Source organism: Amaranthus tricolor, chromosome 5, assembly GCF_026212465.1.
Source record: "Amaranthus tricolor cultivar Red isolate AtriRed21 chromosome 5, ASM2621246v1, whole genome shotgun sequence".
NCBI classification, from domain to species: Eukaryota; Viridiplantae; Streptophyta; class Magnoliopsida; order Caryophyllales; family Amaranthaceae; genus Amaranthus; species Amaranthus tricolor.
Genome location: NC_080051.1, coordinates 22,915,905 through 22,935,090, shown reverse-complemented (window position 1 = coordinate 22,935,090; position 19,186 = coordinate 22,915,905). Strand labels below are relative to the sequence as shown.

The window sequence follows — 19,186 nt, the reverse complement described above, 5'->3', positions numbered from 1 at the left end:
TAGCTAAAATCATTTATCAAACCAAACAATAATAAAAAAAGATGAAAATGAATCTAAGAAAGTTTTAAAAAATAAAAAAAATTAAAAATCTTTTCCAATAACCAATATCTACTTTGGAAGCAATAAATGTACCTTCAAGTTATCATAATTAAGAGTATTTGATTCTTAAAGATCTTTATCGAGCTTCGATAAACTTTAAATCTATATAACATCGATAATATCTAATAAAAAAAATGCGTAAAATAATAAGGATAAAAAATATATTATACACCTTTAGTTTCAGTAAGATAGAATAGAATAATAAATGTCTTATCCAACTAAGCTACAACAAATTTTTGTAATTAGTGATCTGCAACTCATCACACAAGAAAATTACTCAAACATAAATTAATTTTACTAAAAAGAATTGTTTATTAGTACATGTCTAATGCATGATTTAGCATAAGCATGTATTGTGTCATCTAACCCAAAAATCAAGATCCTTAAAAGAGTCAAAAACAGCACTGATGGAGGTACCAAAAACATAAATGCATGTGAATATCTGATAATCTATCTGGGTTGGTGTCATCTTATTATTTTAGTATACAACAACAGCCAACCAATCACCAGCTCAATTTAATAGTACAACTAATCACCAGTCAACATACTTGTATATTCAAAATGTAGTTTCAGTATTGTGTTTCTCTTGTGATCTCTACTCCACTCCGACTAGGTTTCGGATACCATCTTAAGTCTAAAGCTGACAATGACCGTTAACTCAAGTATGTAGCTTGGATCACTCGATCTCAATTAGTTCTAACCAGATTATTCAGATTCAAGACAGGTAGATACCCAAGCAAGACAAATGCTCCGAGTTGTTATCAAGACCTTGCACTCCAGTAACTCTGCGATTGAACGAAAGTCTTCAATAAGGTCTAAACTTCCGAGCAGCTCTGAGTTGTTGAATCCATTTCTTGTCCTCCTCAAATTTACTTTGTAGCTTCATAACCTCACTCCTGTGGGCTTCTTTCCTCTGGAATCGGTAGAAATCTAGTCTAAAATCCTTGCTCTTTTTCTTGTCCATTCTGTCACGCACAGCAGCCTCTGCCACAGAGCCCACTGCAACACCGCTTTCAGGATCAGTAGTCCTTTTCCCGCCCTTACGATGAACGACAACAGTCCACCCGACCTCACTAAGTTTGGCTTCTCTCTCTTTTCTTAGCTCTTCTTCTTGCTCCTCGTGCACAGTGATAAAGTCGTCAATCCGTTCTTGTAGAACCTTCAGTCCAGGTCTCCTCTCATGGAATTCATGAATCCACTTTTTCATCCCTTTAGAGTCATCTTCCTCTCCTGATGAGATTTGATACACATTAGGCAGTGCATCTTCATGCACCTCTTTTGCCAACCTGCTTTTTTTATTTGTAGAATGGCTATCTTTCTTAAAAGCCTTCTTAGACTTTGTTTTTCCTCCTTTTAAAGATTCATCTGCAACAACCTCTTGAACCTCTTGCATCAACTTTCTTTTTTTATTTGTTGAATGGCCATCCTTCTTATAAGCCTTCTTGGACTTTCTATTTTCTCCAAAAGAATCATCAGCACCATTCCTCACAGCACTTGGTCCATTTGATGAATCTTTGCTTTTGTTTTTCTGAGCTTTCCTTAACTTAACTGCTTGTGTATCTGCTTCGGCTATACCACCCTCATTCTTGTCGACAATAGAATACTTGTCATCATAATCAAAAGGGCTTACCAGCCTTGTACAGTCACCATTTTCATTTAGCTTCCTAATGCTTATTTTAATCTTGCTTACTTTCTTTTTTGATTTGCTACTTCCCATCTCAAGGCAGAAACAGTGATTTAAGGCAGATGTGGCTGGTGAAAAATGGTAGTACTCGTGATACTATACACCTATTTAATGAAGCACATTAGTAAATCACATTATTTCAAGTACACTGCAGTACTTCCTAAATAAAGATTGTATAAAGACTTTTAAGGATTTATAAAAATAAATCAATCCGCCCACATGCATGGATGACAAAATAACTAGGTTCACGCAGCCAAACTACCAAATGCACCGCATAAACCACAAGAGGCTTGAACTAAAGCAGTCGATATAAACTTCAGAAGCCAACAACTACAGACTCAACTATTTACATAGTCCATGATCAACAAGATAAACTGCAAAAAAGTGGACTAAAGGCCTGTTAAGACCTCGATCATTAATGGTAATAAAGCTTCCATATTCAAAGTTCAAAAATGTGTTTTTCTTACAATTTTCCATGACCACTTTCCCAAGTAGTAATGAAGTGTAATAAATTTAGTCAAGAAAGAAAAATTACAATTGGACAAGCCTGATTATAAAGCTTATTGAATAATTTTCAAACTAAATTACATCAAATTTTAATTAAGATTCCCACTTTTAGTACCAATAACCAAATGGGCGTAAAGACTAGAGAAAAAACTATATTCTAAGAGTTCAAAATCCAAAATAGTCCACAGGTATATTAGATTTACATCACTATCATTACCATTGTCTTGATGCAATGTAACAAGAGTAACCGGAAAGGATGATAAGCACAAGTCCAATGTATTGCAGAAAGGCTAATCCCACAATAATTTAATTTTTTTCAAAACTAGGAATCATGATATACTTATTGCGGCATTCAAAACCTATTGAGTTATAAGCAATTATTGTAAGTTATAAACCTCAAATTCCTGTAAAATCAGACCTATCCTGAAAAGCAGCACTCAAACACATATACCCGGCAACATATAGAGCGTAAAATGTCATAACCAATCAAAAACACCATAAATGCAAGCATCATAATTTTTTCCATCCTTCCTCCATCCCAAAATATTAATTCATAAAACTCACTCACCAATATAGCAATACAGCATGGCCAACACAATAACACCACTGTATAAAATTATCTGGCAGCAGGTAACGGACAAAAAATCTAAACTCTAAGCTAGCAATTTCAGCTATCTTTATCAAATTTCATAAAATAGGCTAGTAAATAACTTGATTTATTAGCAAAGCATGAAATAAATCCCTCAGAAATTTCAATTAATACATGTTTTGTATTCCACCCACTTCAATCCTAGAAATCAAAACAAAAATGCAAACACTTAGCTCTTAATATACCAACTAACACCAACAAGAAAATAAATTCCATACCAGACTAAGCAAACTTACATTGCTTCTCATTGACAATTAACAGTTTAACAAAAACAGAATAAAGTGCCCCACTCCCACAAGGGGTCAGATATACACAGCAGCACAGTCATACCCTTTAACTAAAATGGTGTTCCAGTTGAAAATTTAGTGTAAACCCCCGGAAAAAGCATTAATTTGGAAATCTCAACTAGCAACTAAATTCAAACAATAGATAGACTTGAAAACAATATAGAGCAGCGTCAATCTTAGCCTGTTGAAACTAGCACAAGCAAGAGCTGGTTTTTGCCCCCAAATTTTAGTTTAAGCAGCTGTATTAACTTACTAATTGACGGTACTTCAGCCAATTAGCTCGGCCAGCTGCTATATGTTTTATGAATAACCAATTTAAACACGAAATAGTAATTTTCTAACAAAGTAATCGTAGCATAAATTAACAAATTCATCAATCATTTTCTAAAACAAATTCATCAATCCTTTTCTAATTGCAATTAAGATGCAAAAAATAACGTAAAAGGAAGTAAAAACCAACGATTATAAAGAGTAATTGAGAGATAATTACCATAGATCGATTCCTGAATATCTCCGAATTCTCATAGCGCGGTATCACCCAAATGTTAGGGTTTACAATTAGAAATTTTGCTTTTGGGTTTTTACGAATTAGGGTTTTGTTGGTTGCAAAACGGCGGCGTCGAGTAGTACTTCGTCTTCTCGATTTTTGAGTTTGCCTTTTTTACAGTTTTATTTGAGAGTGTTTTTAATTTAAATGACACAAAGCTAAAAAATAAAAAATAATAATAAAAAAATCAATTATAATTTTTTATTATTTTTTTCAATTTTTCAAGCTAAGATATTGATATTGATTTTAAAATGAAAAATAAAGTCCTGAAATCTCTTTATTTTCTTTCTTCAAGCCAAAAAAAAGTATATAAGTAGGTTGTTTGTGTCATTTTCGACGTTATTAATCGAGCACGTTATCGGCCTCTACATTGTATGTCTTACTTCTTACTCATATGCTTTTAGAAAATCATACAATATAATAAATCATATCATATACAATATAATAAAAACACTGAAAAATTTCACGTATCATCTTTGTACAGATTCCCGTTAAATGGAAAGATTTTATTGGTTGATCTTGACTTACGTGACAAATAAAATTAACCAGCATGTCATTATTAGTCTTTCTAAAATTAAATTCAATAGAGTAATTTACCATTTTTAACAATTATTAGATACAATAAAGCTAAAGTGCGATTGAATCTAGGAGGAGTCGTTAACAAGAACTCGAGGTAATTTCTATTTTAATGTAATTCAAAATTGTGAAAAAAAAAATTACGAGTCACACAAAAAATGCGGCTGAACGTAGGTGGAGTCGCACAAAAAGTGCGACTAAACCTAGAAACAGTCGCACTTTTTGTGCGACTCCACCTAGGTTCAGTCGCACTTTTTGTGCGACTCGCAATATTTTTATTTATTTTTTGAATTTCGAAATTCCTTTTGTGTATTTAATTTATTTTTTAAGTTATTATTATTTAATAAATGTTGTAATAAATTATTTTATTTTAATATATTATTATATTATGATAATATTATTATAATAATTAGTTTTGAATTTAAATAATTTATTTAAATGTTTAATTAATTTTTAATATAATAATAATATATTAATTAAAATTTAGTTGTTAATTATTTTTTAATATGATAATTGTTAATAAAATTTTATTTTAGTTGTTAATTAAATTTTAGTTGTTTAATTATTTATTAATATAATAATTGTTTATTTGCTTATATGTGTGAATTATTTCAGTTGTGAATAATTTATATGATTGTAAGTGTTTACTAAATTTACTTAAATTTTTATTAAATTAATATTGTAAGTGTAATTAAAATGAATATAACTTAATGTATTTTTTTACGCTTTTAATTTTTTATTAATAGTTTATTAAAATATGAAAATTGTAGTAAATGGCTGGAAATCAGGGAAAAGGAAAAGGCTTTTTTAGAGGGTTATTGAGCGGCAATAGTTCTAGGCCGAGTTTACTGAGAGGGGGGTTACGGGTTCTGCAAGGCGAGCCAGATAGGAACAGGCGGCCAGACATAGTCAGGCCCAACGTTCGAGTACCCTAGACCATGTGCGTAGTCTCTTTGAGCGCCAGACTAGCCTGTGTAGTAATACGGTCGGCTCAGGTGATGATGAAACTGAATACGACGAGTCTGTCAGTCGGGAAGAGTCTGTCGAGCATCCTGTTGATTGGACGCTCGTGAGAGGGCATGCCGGTCAATTTAAGATTAGAGGGTATGGCACGGCTGGCACTTCTAATCGCGCAGGAGTCAGCCAGGTAGAGGATGCGGCTCCACGGGGGAGGAGACGCTCACTGTCCGCGGATATGGACTGGTTGATCACATCACCCCAGCCCGGGGGCCCTGTTGACACCAGTTTAATACCCAGCTACGGTGGGCACGTAGCGAAGGTTATATTTGAGGGATCGGAGCGCAAGCCTCTGATTTTGGATTGTCGCCCTAGGAAGAGGACGTTGGAGGCGATCATCAGACTGCAGGACATGTTTGATGAGCTGTACAGGGTGTTACCTGCCACTTCTTTAGGTCGTTTACCGTACATAATGCACCATCACATTGATAGTGCTCTTATTACGGCCTTTGTGGAGAGGTGGCAGCATGATACCAACACCCTCCACATGCCATAGGGGAGATGACCATAATGTTGCAGAACGTGCAACGCATTTTAGGAGTTGACATTGATGGTTCACTTCCCGCTGAACCAGCTGATGGTGACTGGAAGCTTAGCCTGGCCGGTCTGTTTGGAGAGCCAATTTCGGAGCTGCGTAAGAAGGGCTATAGTGGGTTCCACGCTGCTGGTGGATAAGACTAGAGTTGGGATGCGGCCTCACCCTATACGTGCTGTGACTGCTGATCAGAATGAGATTGCTTGGGGTGCAATGACGCTGGCTAACATGTATCACCAACTGGGTATGGCGACAAGGACTGGGTGCAAGACTATTGTTGGTTGTCTGACACTGTTGCAGACATGGATTTAAGAGTATTTTCCATCCTTCCGCCCCCATCCTCGTCAAGCTAATATGCCTAACAAGACTAGGGCGCAGATGTGGTCCCCTAAGAAACCAATTCGTGAGTTGAGCAGACTGAGAGACTATAAGAGTATACTGGACTCCATGACAGAGACACAAGTTTTATACATGACCTCACACATCGTTATACTAATTATTTTAATTTTATATTATGTTGTTTATATTAATTTTCTTTGTAAGCAGGTGGAATGGACTCCGTACATGACTTCTCCTAGGGCTTTATTGAACGAGCACCCACGCACCGCCTATATCGGGTTTATCACCTATTTTGATATCATGGAGGTGTATTTGCCTGAGAGGACAGTCAGACAGCTTGGTTTTGTACAGGCTATTCCCCCCCTACGTTGAGACCTACCCAAGCTCTGCGACCAGCACAGGGTTCCTATTCAGTGACATTCGCTTCTCCGTCTATGCACATGGAGATGTGGAGTAGGTTCCCCTATTGTGCCTGTGTTGGTGATCAGGCACTGCGTCGAGCATCTGTTCCATCAGAGGCTATCCCTGAGTATATCGACTGGTTTAGAGTGTCTACCCACACATTTCTCATCCCCGATGAAGGACCTACTGCTGCGTTTGGTGCAACAGATAACAGAGTTGAATACATTAGTGTTTCTATTTATCTGTTTCATTTTTATGTGTCATTACTGAAATGTTGTCTAATTTTTTGGTAATACAATTGTTTTGTTTGTACAGTTTGCAGTTGAATTTCCAACTCGACTCACGCCATTACTCAGTATGCCAACTGTTGTTAATATGACGCCCCGGGAAAGACAGGCTGTTGATTTATATTTGGATGAACTTAGATATTTGTTTGCCGAATGGCAAGAGTTTAGAGGGCATAGCCCTTCATAGACATTTATGTTTGTATTGACGAAGAATTTGTATTATTACGTGTTGCGTTTGATTTACTAACATATTTATTCACGAACTTAATTATGGAATGAATACTATAAATACAATTACTACAATGAATACAATTAATAAAATGAAAACACTAAGTACAATCAGTACAATAAATACAATCAACGCGCAGGCTACACAACATTGTACTATGGAGTATCTGGATTGACTGCATCTTCGGCGATGTTATTATGTTGTGTTCATTGTACGCCGCACAGTCTATTCCAAAGTGATATCATGTTGCGATACTGTCTCTCTAAATCTCTACATGAATTGTAAGCCGCTGCTCTCCAATTTTGTTGGACTGGCGGCAGTAGAGATGAATCATCGTTCATTAAAAGCTGAATATATTGATTCCCGTTCACCCAAAGAATATGTACAAGTTTATTAACGCCATGCATTCCCCCTGTTCTCCTTACCACAAGCACTAAACAATTATACATTGGATTACCATCGGCAGAGCCATAATACGCAATTGCAATGTTGAGAAACATTGCTGCAGAATACAATGCTGCCATTTCCATCCAGTGACTGTACGGGGTAGGTCCTTTGCTATGGGTACCAATTCTGTATATAGCATTCTCCACAAACTCTGCTGATAGATACACACATGCATATTGATCTCTATGCGTTTCCATTTCCAAACTCATTGCACGTCGTAAAAGAGGCCATGCCTCCTCGGCCCCTAACTCTGTGACGGCAATAGCTTTAAATATATAGAATCTGTAACCTATAACATTAATCCAATCAAACAGGTACGGCGAAAGAATATACGGAATGTGATTTGGCCACAGAAAAAGTGAAAAATCACGACCTGTTGAACCATCTGAAAAAATAACAGTATATTAATATCATTCAATTGATCTAAAACATATATGATTATAGGAAAGGAAATACGGGTACCAGATAAGTTGAAACTGAAGTTACCAACTGACGATTGGTTTGATCGGTTGCTAGATCTACCACTAGATCTCCCGCGTGATGAAGATCTGGATCCGTGACCCCTTGAGGATGATCTATTGTAGTTTCTCCCGAGGGTTATGCTTGTCGTTGGTCTTCCCTTCCTTGGTGGACTTGCTTGTGGCTCAAGTATATCGGTATCATCAGGGTGTAGTTCATGTTCAAGTACCTGAGACATGCGTCGTACAACTGCGGGGTCGGTTTTTAAAACTTCATCCACCAACGATTGAAAGTACTCTTTATCATCGGCGTTTGCGTGCCGTACTTCTTCGTTAGCGTCTTCTTCTGCCTCTAAGTACTTTAACGTTTTCCAAAATGGATGTATATCGTCCAATTACAACGAACCATGAGACCTAATTGACAAGTAATAGTAACATGCGCAGGGTAATCCGTGGGTTCTTTGAAGTACACAATCGCATTTGTCAAAAACATAAATCCCCAAGTTTAACATCCGGTTGTGCTCCATCACTAATTGTTCCAAGGCAAATATGGAAACATGACGATACAACGGTCTCAAAAAATTAAGTCGCGACGTCCTTGAAATCGAATTCATAGATTCCTACAGAGCTTGTCTTATCCTCGATTGTTGATTCATTATCTGTGCGTGTGCTCTTTTAAAGAGGGTATCAAATGAGCTATTACCGTTACCCAGTTAGTACTTGAAGGAAGAGTGTTAGCTTTCAACTTTACTGGTAGTCTGTTACCTAAGTGCAAACAGTCATTCGTCCACGCACGCATAAATTTCTCTTTGTAAAAAATCCATGTTCCAGCCAAATATTGCACGACCCTCCTATTCCTAATCAACCAAGTAGACACAATCCCTTCCCACCTATTTTCAAATTCAGGGATCGTCAGACTGTTAACCAAGGGGTTCCATTTTGTTTGCCTGAATATCTGCCCCTATTGATTTCTCTTGCCGCCGCACAATTTTTCGACCATGTTCTCCACGTCATTGCCAATATGTCATACGCATAATAAATGTCGTACATCTGCATTAAACAGAAATTTAAAATTAATTGAGATATATATATATATATATATATATATATATATATATATATATATATATATATATATATATATATATATATATATATATATATATATATATATATATATATATATATACATATATATATATATATATATATATATATATATATATACATATATATATATATATATATATATATATATATATATATATATATATATATATATATATATATATATATATATATATATATATATATATATATATATATATATATATATATATATATATATATATATATATATATATATATAGATCGACAATAATCAAACATTAAAACCTGTTTACCTGGAAAGACACGAATAGCTGCAGACAAACCCTCTTCTCGATCCGTTACGATTACGTTAGGCGTCTGAACTCTGCCGTAAATATCCCTCAACCTCTCCAACACCCAAGAATAAGACACAACCGCCTCATCTCGCATCAAACAGAACGCAACCAATAAGTTGTGATTGGTTGACGTCATTCCAATTATATCGCAAAAGGGCCACTTTTGCTTATTAGTTTTGTACAATGTGTCTATCAACACAACATGGGGCCATGAACGTATCATTTGCATAGATGTAGGATTTGCAATCAATAATCTACTCAACTGCCCCTCACTATCCAAGTCTGTCCAAACTACATAATTATGCTCTGTGGCCATATAAAGACAGTGTTGAAGAGGAGTCCTACCATCCATCTCTTCTCTCCTTATTGCCTGTCTTACATTATAAATTTGATTCATACTAGCAAAAAAATCAGGAAAATTTCTTCCAATTGAAGTCATTATAAACGCTGGTTGCATGCCAGTTGCACTGAGATCTCGTATGTGCTGCCTAATATCGACAGTCATTCAATTTACTCTTATTTGACCATCTCTGTACACCAAGAACGGGTGGTTATGTATTTCTTTTTCGCCAGGAAACACTCTTACTGTCCAAGGTCTTTCCCCTGGTTTACGACTACTTCCTAAAATCATAAGTTTACACTCACAAGCCCTACTTTTGGAACCAGGTCGGGCAGCATTGTCTAAGTTATGCAAATCACCCCTTATATTACCGGTGACATCTTAAGTACAAACTCACTCTAAAACGTCCTTTCTTTTGTTTATATGAAGCACATGTAAATTGAAAACCAATTCTTAGTGCTATCTCATCAGCCCAAGCATGTAAATCATCTACAAAATCAAATTTTCTATCGGTACAAATCTATCAGAGTAATCTACATTATCCCCTAAGTTTTCAAAGTCCTGCAAATATAAATTTATTCATAATAATTAAAAGATTAAACTATTTAATATATTAACAATATCAATAGTTTAATAATTCAAATTTCAATATATTAATAATATCAATACAAAAATATGAAATAGAAAATTTTACTAAATAAAATACATATATAAAATAAAATAAATTAAAATAACATAAATAAATAATTTAAGTAAACATAAATATATATAAATATATGATAAAATAAAATAATTTACTATAATATTTAATAAATTATACTAACTCAAAAAATAATTATAATAAATAAAAAAGAATTAATTTTTCAAAAAAAATTAAAAAAAAATTCCAAAACCCCCCCAAGTGGAGGGGTCGCACAAAAAGTGCGACTGGGGATCTGGAAATTTTTTTTTTTTTTGAAAAATTTCGAATCGATTAATTACTTACCGAATCGTTATCATGCTCGTTTTGGTTCGCCATTGTTATTCGATTTACACTTTTAACTTGTTTTAAGTTAACATAGTGTTTTTAGAGAGTTTTAGAGAGATGTTACAGTTTTTAAGTTCAAAAATTATGCAGAGGCAATCTTAGAAATTCATTATATACAGGGTGACGATAAAATGAAAAAGGTGACGATATTTAGTAATACCCTTTGATTTTTAGTCCTATTGGTTTCCGAATCTCATTTAAGAGACATTATTATTGGACCGTACAAACTCTATCATACTAATTACTAACATTGCCCTTAACGTATCCGTAGAGCTAGCCAAATACTTCTACATACCTACTTATCATTTTTTTTAAAATTTAATTTTTTTTAATAAGATGAGCATCCTATAGAATGGAAAACTTAATATTGTAAGACCTGATCAAAATTAAATAGCAACTTTAAAAATAAAATTTGTCAATCTAGTAGACAAAACACTTGCTTATATGTGACATAATACATATCACGTATTTACTAATTATAAACATTAAATGATATATTTAGTACCCCTAGTATTGTTATGATAATTTTGCTTTAATACTTTGTACTTAAGTATGATGTTTCTATAACACAAAATGTATATATAATTAGCTAAAGATCAAAAAGTTTGGCCAAAAGAAGTATAATTTTAGTTGAGGTTTGAAAAGTTGGGTCATGCATTGCCTAGTTGCATGAGTTTAAGTAATCCTAACTATTTATCAAATACGTAATCCAAACAAATCAAGTAGATTGTAGAAAGATGACGTAATTATATACTTAAATTATAAAGTGGTTAATTGATCTGATTAATCGAAATTGAGTACGACTTGTTTTGACCTGAAATAATCCATATATGAAAAGTAAATCAAATTGTCAATATATACATACATACATATAAGATTCAAAATAAGCTTTTGATTGACATCGTTAGTTGATATGGTATCAGAAAGCCAACGTGACAGAAGATCACGGGTTCAAAGCTCAACCAACCCTTATTTAAAATAGAATATTCAACGTCAGATATAAGGAGGGCATGCGATGTATCTACATTTCTAACCCACAAGACACTCATATGAGGGGGCATGTTAGAGTATATAACATATCATGGAGCCTCAACCATAAACTTATGGTCGAGGCCCAAGATATATATACTCTAACAATTATATCTGAAGCTTGCGCCCTAACACCCGAATTTACACCTCTATACATATATTTTAAAATGGGGAGTAATTAATTTGTCTAATATGATTATTATTAGTAGCTAGTGGATCTTCCAAATCTTAATTTTGTTTTGAATAAAGCATAATCAGATTTTGATAATTGATCATGATCTGATGCAAGGAGTGAACCAATTGGCTTAGGGTGGGGTTGTGTTCTTTGGCATGGCCTGTACACCGGATTTTTTACAAGATTTTGTTCATTATTTGATTTGCTGTTGCTTTGTTGGCTTGGTTTGGCTGGTTATGTTGTTTAAGAGTATGCCATTAATTATAAGTGTTAGTTATATAATATGTGATGGGCTTTAATCATAAACTTAAATTTAGTGTTTGAATAGATTTTTTAATATGGTATCAGAATCGAGTATGATAAGTGTAATACCCTAGATTTATCTTGAAAAGAGATTGATAGACTACTCATATTAACAAGGTGCTTCTTCTTTTCATGGGAACCCATTTGCTAAGAACTCTACAGTTAAGCGTGCTTGGTGGGGAGCAATCTTAGGATGGGTGACCTCATGGAAAGTTTTTCCGGGCGTGCACAAGTGAGGCCAAAGTGCGCTGGAAAGACTTGTGTTGGTCTGTGAGGCCAGTCTACAGTGTTCATGAGTAGTCACCGACGATCCGAGAGGCCGGGGTGTTACAATAAGAGGTTACATGTTTGAATCTCAAGCACCCTCATTTAAAGTGGAATATTCAGCGCCAGGTATAAGGAATACATGTGTTGTATCTGAGTTCTCGTGTAAGGGGTCGAAGGCGTGTTAGAGCATATAACATATACTGGGGCCTCAATCATCAGCTTAAATATTTGGTTGAGTTGGTTCCTTGACAAAACTTTTAGCGGAGGCCCTAAAATCAGAACTGTCTTGAAAAATTTGGGGGCCCTATGCAAAACTTTTATTTTGTGCCTTATTTATAATAAAAATATTTATTTTATTATTAAACTTAACATATTTCTTTTCTGATTAACTTTTTTATATACGGGAGAAAGAAGGACCTGTGCGGTCAATCACATCGCACACCCTCAAAAACCCTGCCCAAAATATGTATCTCAATTATAAGAGTTATTAATGCATGGATTATTCCCTAATTATTATGACAATTCGTCACATAATCTCACCGTGGCCCACTTGTGTGGATATGGGACACCCCTGGGCTTGGGCTCACAAACCCACGGATCAAGAGCATTGATTTGCACATACACTTGGTGAGGTTCATTGTTTCCCAAAACTATATGGTAATAGGAAGATTAGCTCACCCAATATATATATGCTAGTCAACAAACCACTATTTTATTGATGTGGGATCTTGTCTCACATGTGAAGTATTTCCAACACTTCCCCTCACATATGAGCCACATCATACCAGGAACCACCTTCGGCTCTGATACCATATTAGGCCGTGACAATTCGTCACATAATCTCACCATGACCTACTCGTGTGGACATGGGACACCCGTGGGCTCGAGCCCACAAACCCACGGGTCAAGAGCGTTGACTTACACATATACTTGGTGAGGTTCATTGTTTCCTAAAACCATATGGTAGTAGGAAGATAAGCTCACCCAATATATATGCAAGTCAACAACCCACTACTTTATCGATGTGGGATCTTGTCTCACATGTGAAGTATTTTCAACAAAAGATTAGCTTTGATACTATGTCAAGGAACCAAGTCAACTTAAGCTTTTGGTTGAAGCCCCAGGATATGTTTTATACTCTAACACTAATTGTTATTAGTGAATAGTGATATTCTGAAGTAATCAAAGTTGTTAAAATCGGAATTCTACTTAGAATCGTTTATAGAGGTAGAATCGAATCATAGAATTGTACAATTCTACAAATAAACTTGAATATATTAAAATATATAGTATCTTATCATTATTATCCATTTTAAAAGTCTAAATTTATGAATTAAAGTTTCTTTGACTTTATTTTTAAGAATGAAAACTTTTTAATAAGTAGTTTAAATCTTCAACTGATTAAGAAATTTATTTTTTAAAAGTTTTCATGATGATACATTTGAAATTTATTTATATAAGTGAAAGAAATTAGTGAAAAATGGTACTTAATAAAAATTAATAATAATTAATACTAAATTAATAGAATCGGACCGTTAAATCGTAAGATCGTAGAATCGTATTATGATTCTACATCTAAAAATTTTATTCCAATTAGAATCATAAGATTATATAACTTTAAGATTCTACCTACAATTCAAATCGCACAATTATTTTTGAATCATAAAATCATAAAATCGTAGATCAGAATCGCAATTTTAACAACAATCAAAGTAATCAATCTCTTTTTAATTTATGAAAAGACATCTGAAGTTCAGTAGTTTTAGGCTGCTAAAGTACACAATGCAAGTGGAGTATAGACAACATCAGTTAGGTACGTATGATCTATTAATTATGCTCCTTAAAATAAATACAAATTAGCCTACTAATTACAAATATTTGAATATGATTGAAGAAAACATTATTTTTCAGTGTTCATGCATATGAACGATTACGATCACTTGAATTTGAAACGATAAGAGTATTATTAGTCTCGGACTGAAATAAATTTTATTCAATAATTTAGTTTAGTTTAAATTATTAAGGTGTAATTATATTCAAAACATTTGAAATGAAGATATAAGAAAAGGTGCGTGGAGTTTTAAATTTTAAGGTTGTCTTATAGTACGATACTTGCATGTTTGACAGGTTGATCTTGAGTCTTTGACTTCTTTTAAATTGCGCGGATACTTCTCTCTTAGTCCGATGTTCATATATTTAACTCTTACTATAATTCAAGGTAAATAATACATGTTAAACACCCAACTGTTATCAAAGTTATAACTATGATTATGATTATTTAATCTAACCATTATAAATTATGGTAATTTCCTACACATTAAAACTATTATTGTTAACCAACCTTATGTTAATTCTAACCTGTGAAAACATATAAGTAGCGTAAAAGGGTACATATAACACTTAGAAAGGATACATAAAAAGATTACAAAGTGTATATATTTTTATTGTAAAAAAATTAAAATTCTACATATTTACGAATACATCATTAATATTATGATACACTATGCTTTTAGTGGGATATATTTAGTGATATTTAATTTAAATGTCAATAGATCGAATTACTGTTCGTATGTATAGTAGATTTAGTAACATTTATTAGACCCTTTAGCAGTATAATAAAAAATCACACTAAGCCTTTTCGCGACATAAAATATAGTTTATTTCTCACAAATGCTACTATAGATTTTATAATGAAACTTAAAATAAAACCAACAATAATTACGCTAAAAATATAAATCAATGACATTTTTAATGTCACTAAATTTAATATCACGAAAACTTAAAAATACAGGCCTAAAACTAGATAACAAATACACTATATATAGAAAAATTTGAAGCTTTAATCCACATCTAACACAAACACATGGACACGAGTACGTAATCTTAAAAAAAAATCATGGTGCATTACACAAAAATGCTATTGGAACAGAAGTAAACCTATGATTAGAACTTTTTTCTTTCTTAATTATTACATACCCAATTTCCAATTTCTATATATAGTGACTTGAATTCCTCATTTCAATAGTGGATCACCCACATTGTATAATACGAAGTTTGATAAGATTAAGACCCTCATCTATTAATTAAGCAATCGACCGCCTTTGCTTATATTATAATTCTCTATGATTATCCTTGGCTAATTTTTTAATTACTACCAAGAAGAGGTCAAGAAGGCAACGTAGCTATCATTTTAATTAAATAATTTTCTATCATAAAAAATCTCCTTGGCTACTTTAAAATATAATATTTTGCATGGATGCTTACATGTATCACACCTTAGCGTAAAACAAAAACCACACCTATGCTAAATGCTAATGATGATAATTATGATTAGTTTAGTAATTAATTATCTTTCTATTTGGTTAATTTGTTGATACATTCTTGTCCACATAATTTATATTATTCTGTAATATTCGGTTAAGTGTATACTTTTCGTTAGTTGGTGGACTGTTGGCTAGCTTAATTAACCTATTTTAGGGGTAAAGTTTAGATTTATTATACTTCTTCGGTCTCATAGGGTTTTAAATTATTTTCGTTTTAATTCGTCTATAAATTTTGCTACATTTTTATTTTTGGATATAATATATACTTTTTTATCGATTCTCTTCCGCACATTTAACTTATTTTTTATCACATCCATATATTTCTATTAATTTTATATACCATATACATTTTTTACATATATATATATATATATTTTTTTCAATTTGTACAAGAAATATACTTTTAGCAAAGTTCATACGACAATGAGACTACAACCGTGTTAAGACCATTGGTAAAAGGTTGGCTACTAAAAGACAAAGAGCAAAGATCTTATTAATTAATTAATTACTGAATGGGCGCCTGCCATTAGCCCATTAAGCTTTGGAACTAGACCTCTGATCCTAGCTAGATAAATATTTTTAAAAACTAATTTGCTAGCTTAATACAATGATGCCACTACTTTTAATTTCTTGGTTATGTTGAAGTCTTTTAAAGGGCTATTTCGAATAATAATTTTTTATTCTTTTGTTCTTTGAATCTAATCTATTGTAAATTATAATGACATAGTAAATAAAATCAAAAATTATACCAAAATTAATTACCATTATTTTTTATCATCTTTTAATATCGTATTAATCAAATTAGGCGTAAAAGATAGTGGAGTCTACTATCCCTAGTGAGAGTGAAAAACAAATTTATAAGATTTTAATGGTTTAAGAGCAAGTTTAATAATACCAAACTTATACATAAAATAAAATTATATCATACCAAAGTTGCTAAAATTATTGCAAAATAGTATTATTAGCATTTCTAAAGCCAAAAATCCAGCATAATAAAATACATATAAATCAACTAAAACTATTTTTCATCGCACATAAAATGAAATCATGCTTTATATTAGGGCTTTGTCCTTACTGCGATTCTCACCCTACTTCAAATACAACCTTAGTCGGACTCCAAAGTTTTGATCATAGCAAAATCCAACTTTGATGGATCATTGTTGAAAATTATTGGGATGATTTATTCCATATCGATAAATTAAAAATATTGTGCATATTTTATAAATCATTGGACTCATTTCTTACATTGCCATATGATTTTGGGATGATATCTCTTGGCTTATGAATTGTGTGCATCTCGTGTTTTTCCGATTATATGCAGACATTCACAATAAGTCCAGCTAAACTTAAATGGTATCAAAACTAATTAGTTCGATCAATAATTAAAATGGTGGGTCCGAAAAAATAACATTCTTACCGTAATTGATTACTCCCACATGCAAACTTGACGGAGGTTCGCATGTGAGGGGTGGGGTGCTGGGTTAAGATGGTATGCGCACTTTATAAGTCATTGGAGTCCTTTCTCTTATTATCGTATGATTTTGGATTGATATCTCCTCGGCTTAAGAATTTGTGCACCTCATGTTTTCCCGATTATATGCTGACATTGACAATAAACCCAACTAAACTAAACAAAAATGTATTCGCTAATGGCATGTTTGTAAGAATTTGGTCCTAATAAATGAAATGCACAATTAGGGGTACCAAAGTAATTAAGAGCCAATAAACTTTGGAAAATGAAAATGAAGATTTGGCATAGGCCGGAATTAAGAGCATCTATCAATCATCTTAATTTATTATCCTAATAATTAAGGAGGTAATATTCTAAATGATATTATTGCTTAATGTTATTCCAAATTGACTAATTAAAACTTTCTTTGATAATAAATTTTTTTTAGGATTGTGGTGGAAAGAAATTAGAAATAAAAAAATATTGGTGGATTAATTCCTCATTTCTAGAATATTCTTATCATTAGTTGATTTGTTTAATTTATATTCTCAAATGCCGGTTACTAATGTCAATGTTTGGTTATTAATGTTTAAAATTAACATTTTTTAATCCTAAAACTTCCATTTTCATTGCCAAATAAACATACCGTAGTCCCGTACATCTCCATGAGTGTTCTTTATAAGAATACTTTCAAAACAAGTTACTTTCATGAGGTGATCTCTTTAGTATTCCCTTATAAATTGACTTCTTTCGTAGAACTCGTTTTGAGTTTGTCAATTGCATAAATTATTCTTAAAATATACTTCTATTTGTTTGTGGTTCATGTTTTCTTCGATTATTTTTAATGTTTTGTTAATATTTTATATTTATTTTGTTTTCTTTTATTCTTCTCATATTCTCCATTTGTAAAATTATTCTATTTTAGTATATTAATAAAAGTCGAGTACATTATTCAATAATTTATACTCTAATTTATATATAGAAATTAACTTACATGTTAATTCCCTACTTGAAATACACCTAATGAAATTTAATGACATCAATACACTTACACTTAATTAAATCAATAAAAGTTTTATATTTTTACATTATTTTATTCAACTTATATGGTAACTATTATATGTAAATATTATTTATCTTGGTTTCTTCCCAAATTACAAATAAGAAGATAAAAAATGAAAGGAGTACTGTTTCGTTAAATTCTACTTCTATTTAATATTTTTCATTTTTTTTGCTCGGATGATTGTGGGAGTAAGATAGTTATTTTAATCATTGTAAACTCTTTTTTGAGAGAAGAGAAGATTTTGATGAAAATCGAACGTATGACCCTACATGGGCAAAGCAATACTGTTTTTCCACTGCGATAAAATCCATTCCTCAATTATGATAAATTCTTAATATTATATTAATATATGATTTTAGTCATTGAATTTTTTTATAAAAAAATTCAATGAAATGTTTTTTACCTATTTCTAATTCTATCATTATCATTTTACAATATTTTTAAAAAAGTTATTAATACCTCACTTACTTCTAAAATTCATTTTTTAATTGGCTTTGTGTATTTATGGATAGCCATAACAAAATGGAGGAAGTATCATAGAAGGCTTTAACTAATTTAACTTTCTCATGCACTACCAAGTTACCAATTAACTACCTTTTTACAACCCTCAAAGTCCCATTACCTCCTATAGCAACCTCCACCATAAAAACTAGATATCTTAAACTAATATTTTGACTTAGATAATTAGGTCACTTTAAAAC

The 19,186-nt window shown here is 32.5% G+C and overlaps 1 protein-coding gene across 1 annotated transcript; it reads right to left on the bottom strand.

Annotated features, from left to right (window-relative positions):
• Nucleotides 1-372: 372 nt before the first annotated feature.
• On the bottom strand, nt 373-3,896 carry LOC130813808 (uncharacterized). Its single transcript, XM_057679696.1, has 2 exons — nt 3,717-3,896; nt 373-1,887 (listed from the first exon to the last, which is right to left on the bottom strand). Exon 2 carries the CDS (start codon nt 1,814-1,816, stop codon nt 905-907), a length of 912 nt encoding a protein of 303 aa, XP_057535679.1. The 5' UTR covers nt 1,817-1,887; nt 3,717-3,896; the 3' UTR covers nt 373-904.
• Between the last annotated feature and the right edge of the window lie 15,290 nt (nt 3,897-19,186).

Bases quoted from the DNA above. Each gene is read 5' to 3' on its own strand.
- LOC130813808 (XM_057679696.1), bottom strand. From the start codon at position 1,816: ATGGGAAGTAGCAAATCAAAAAAGAAAGTAAGCAAGATTAAAATAAGC.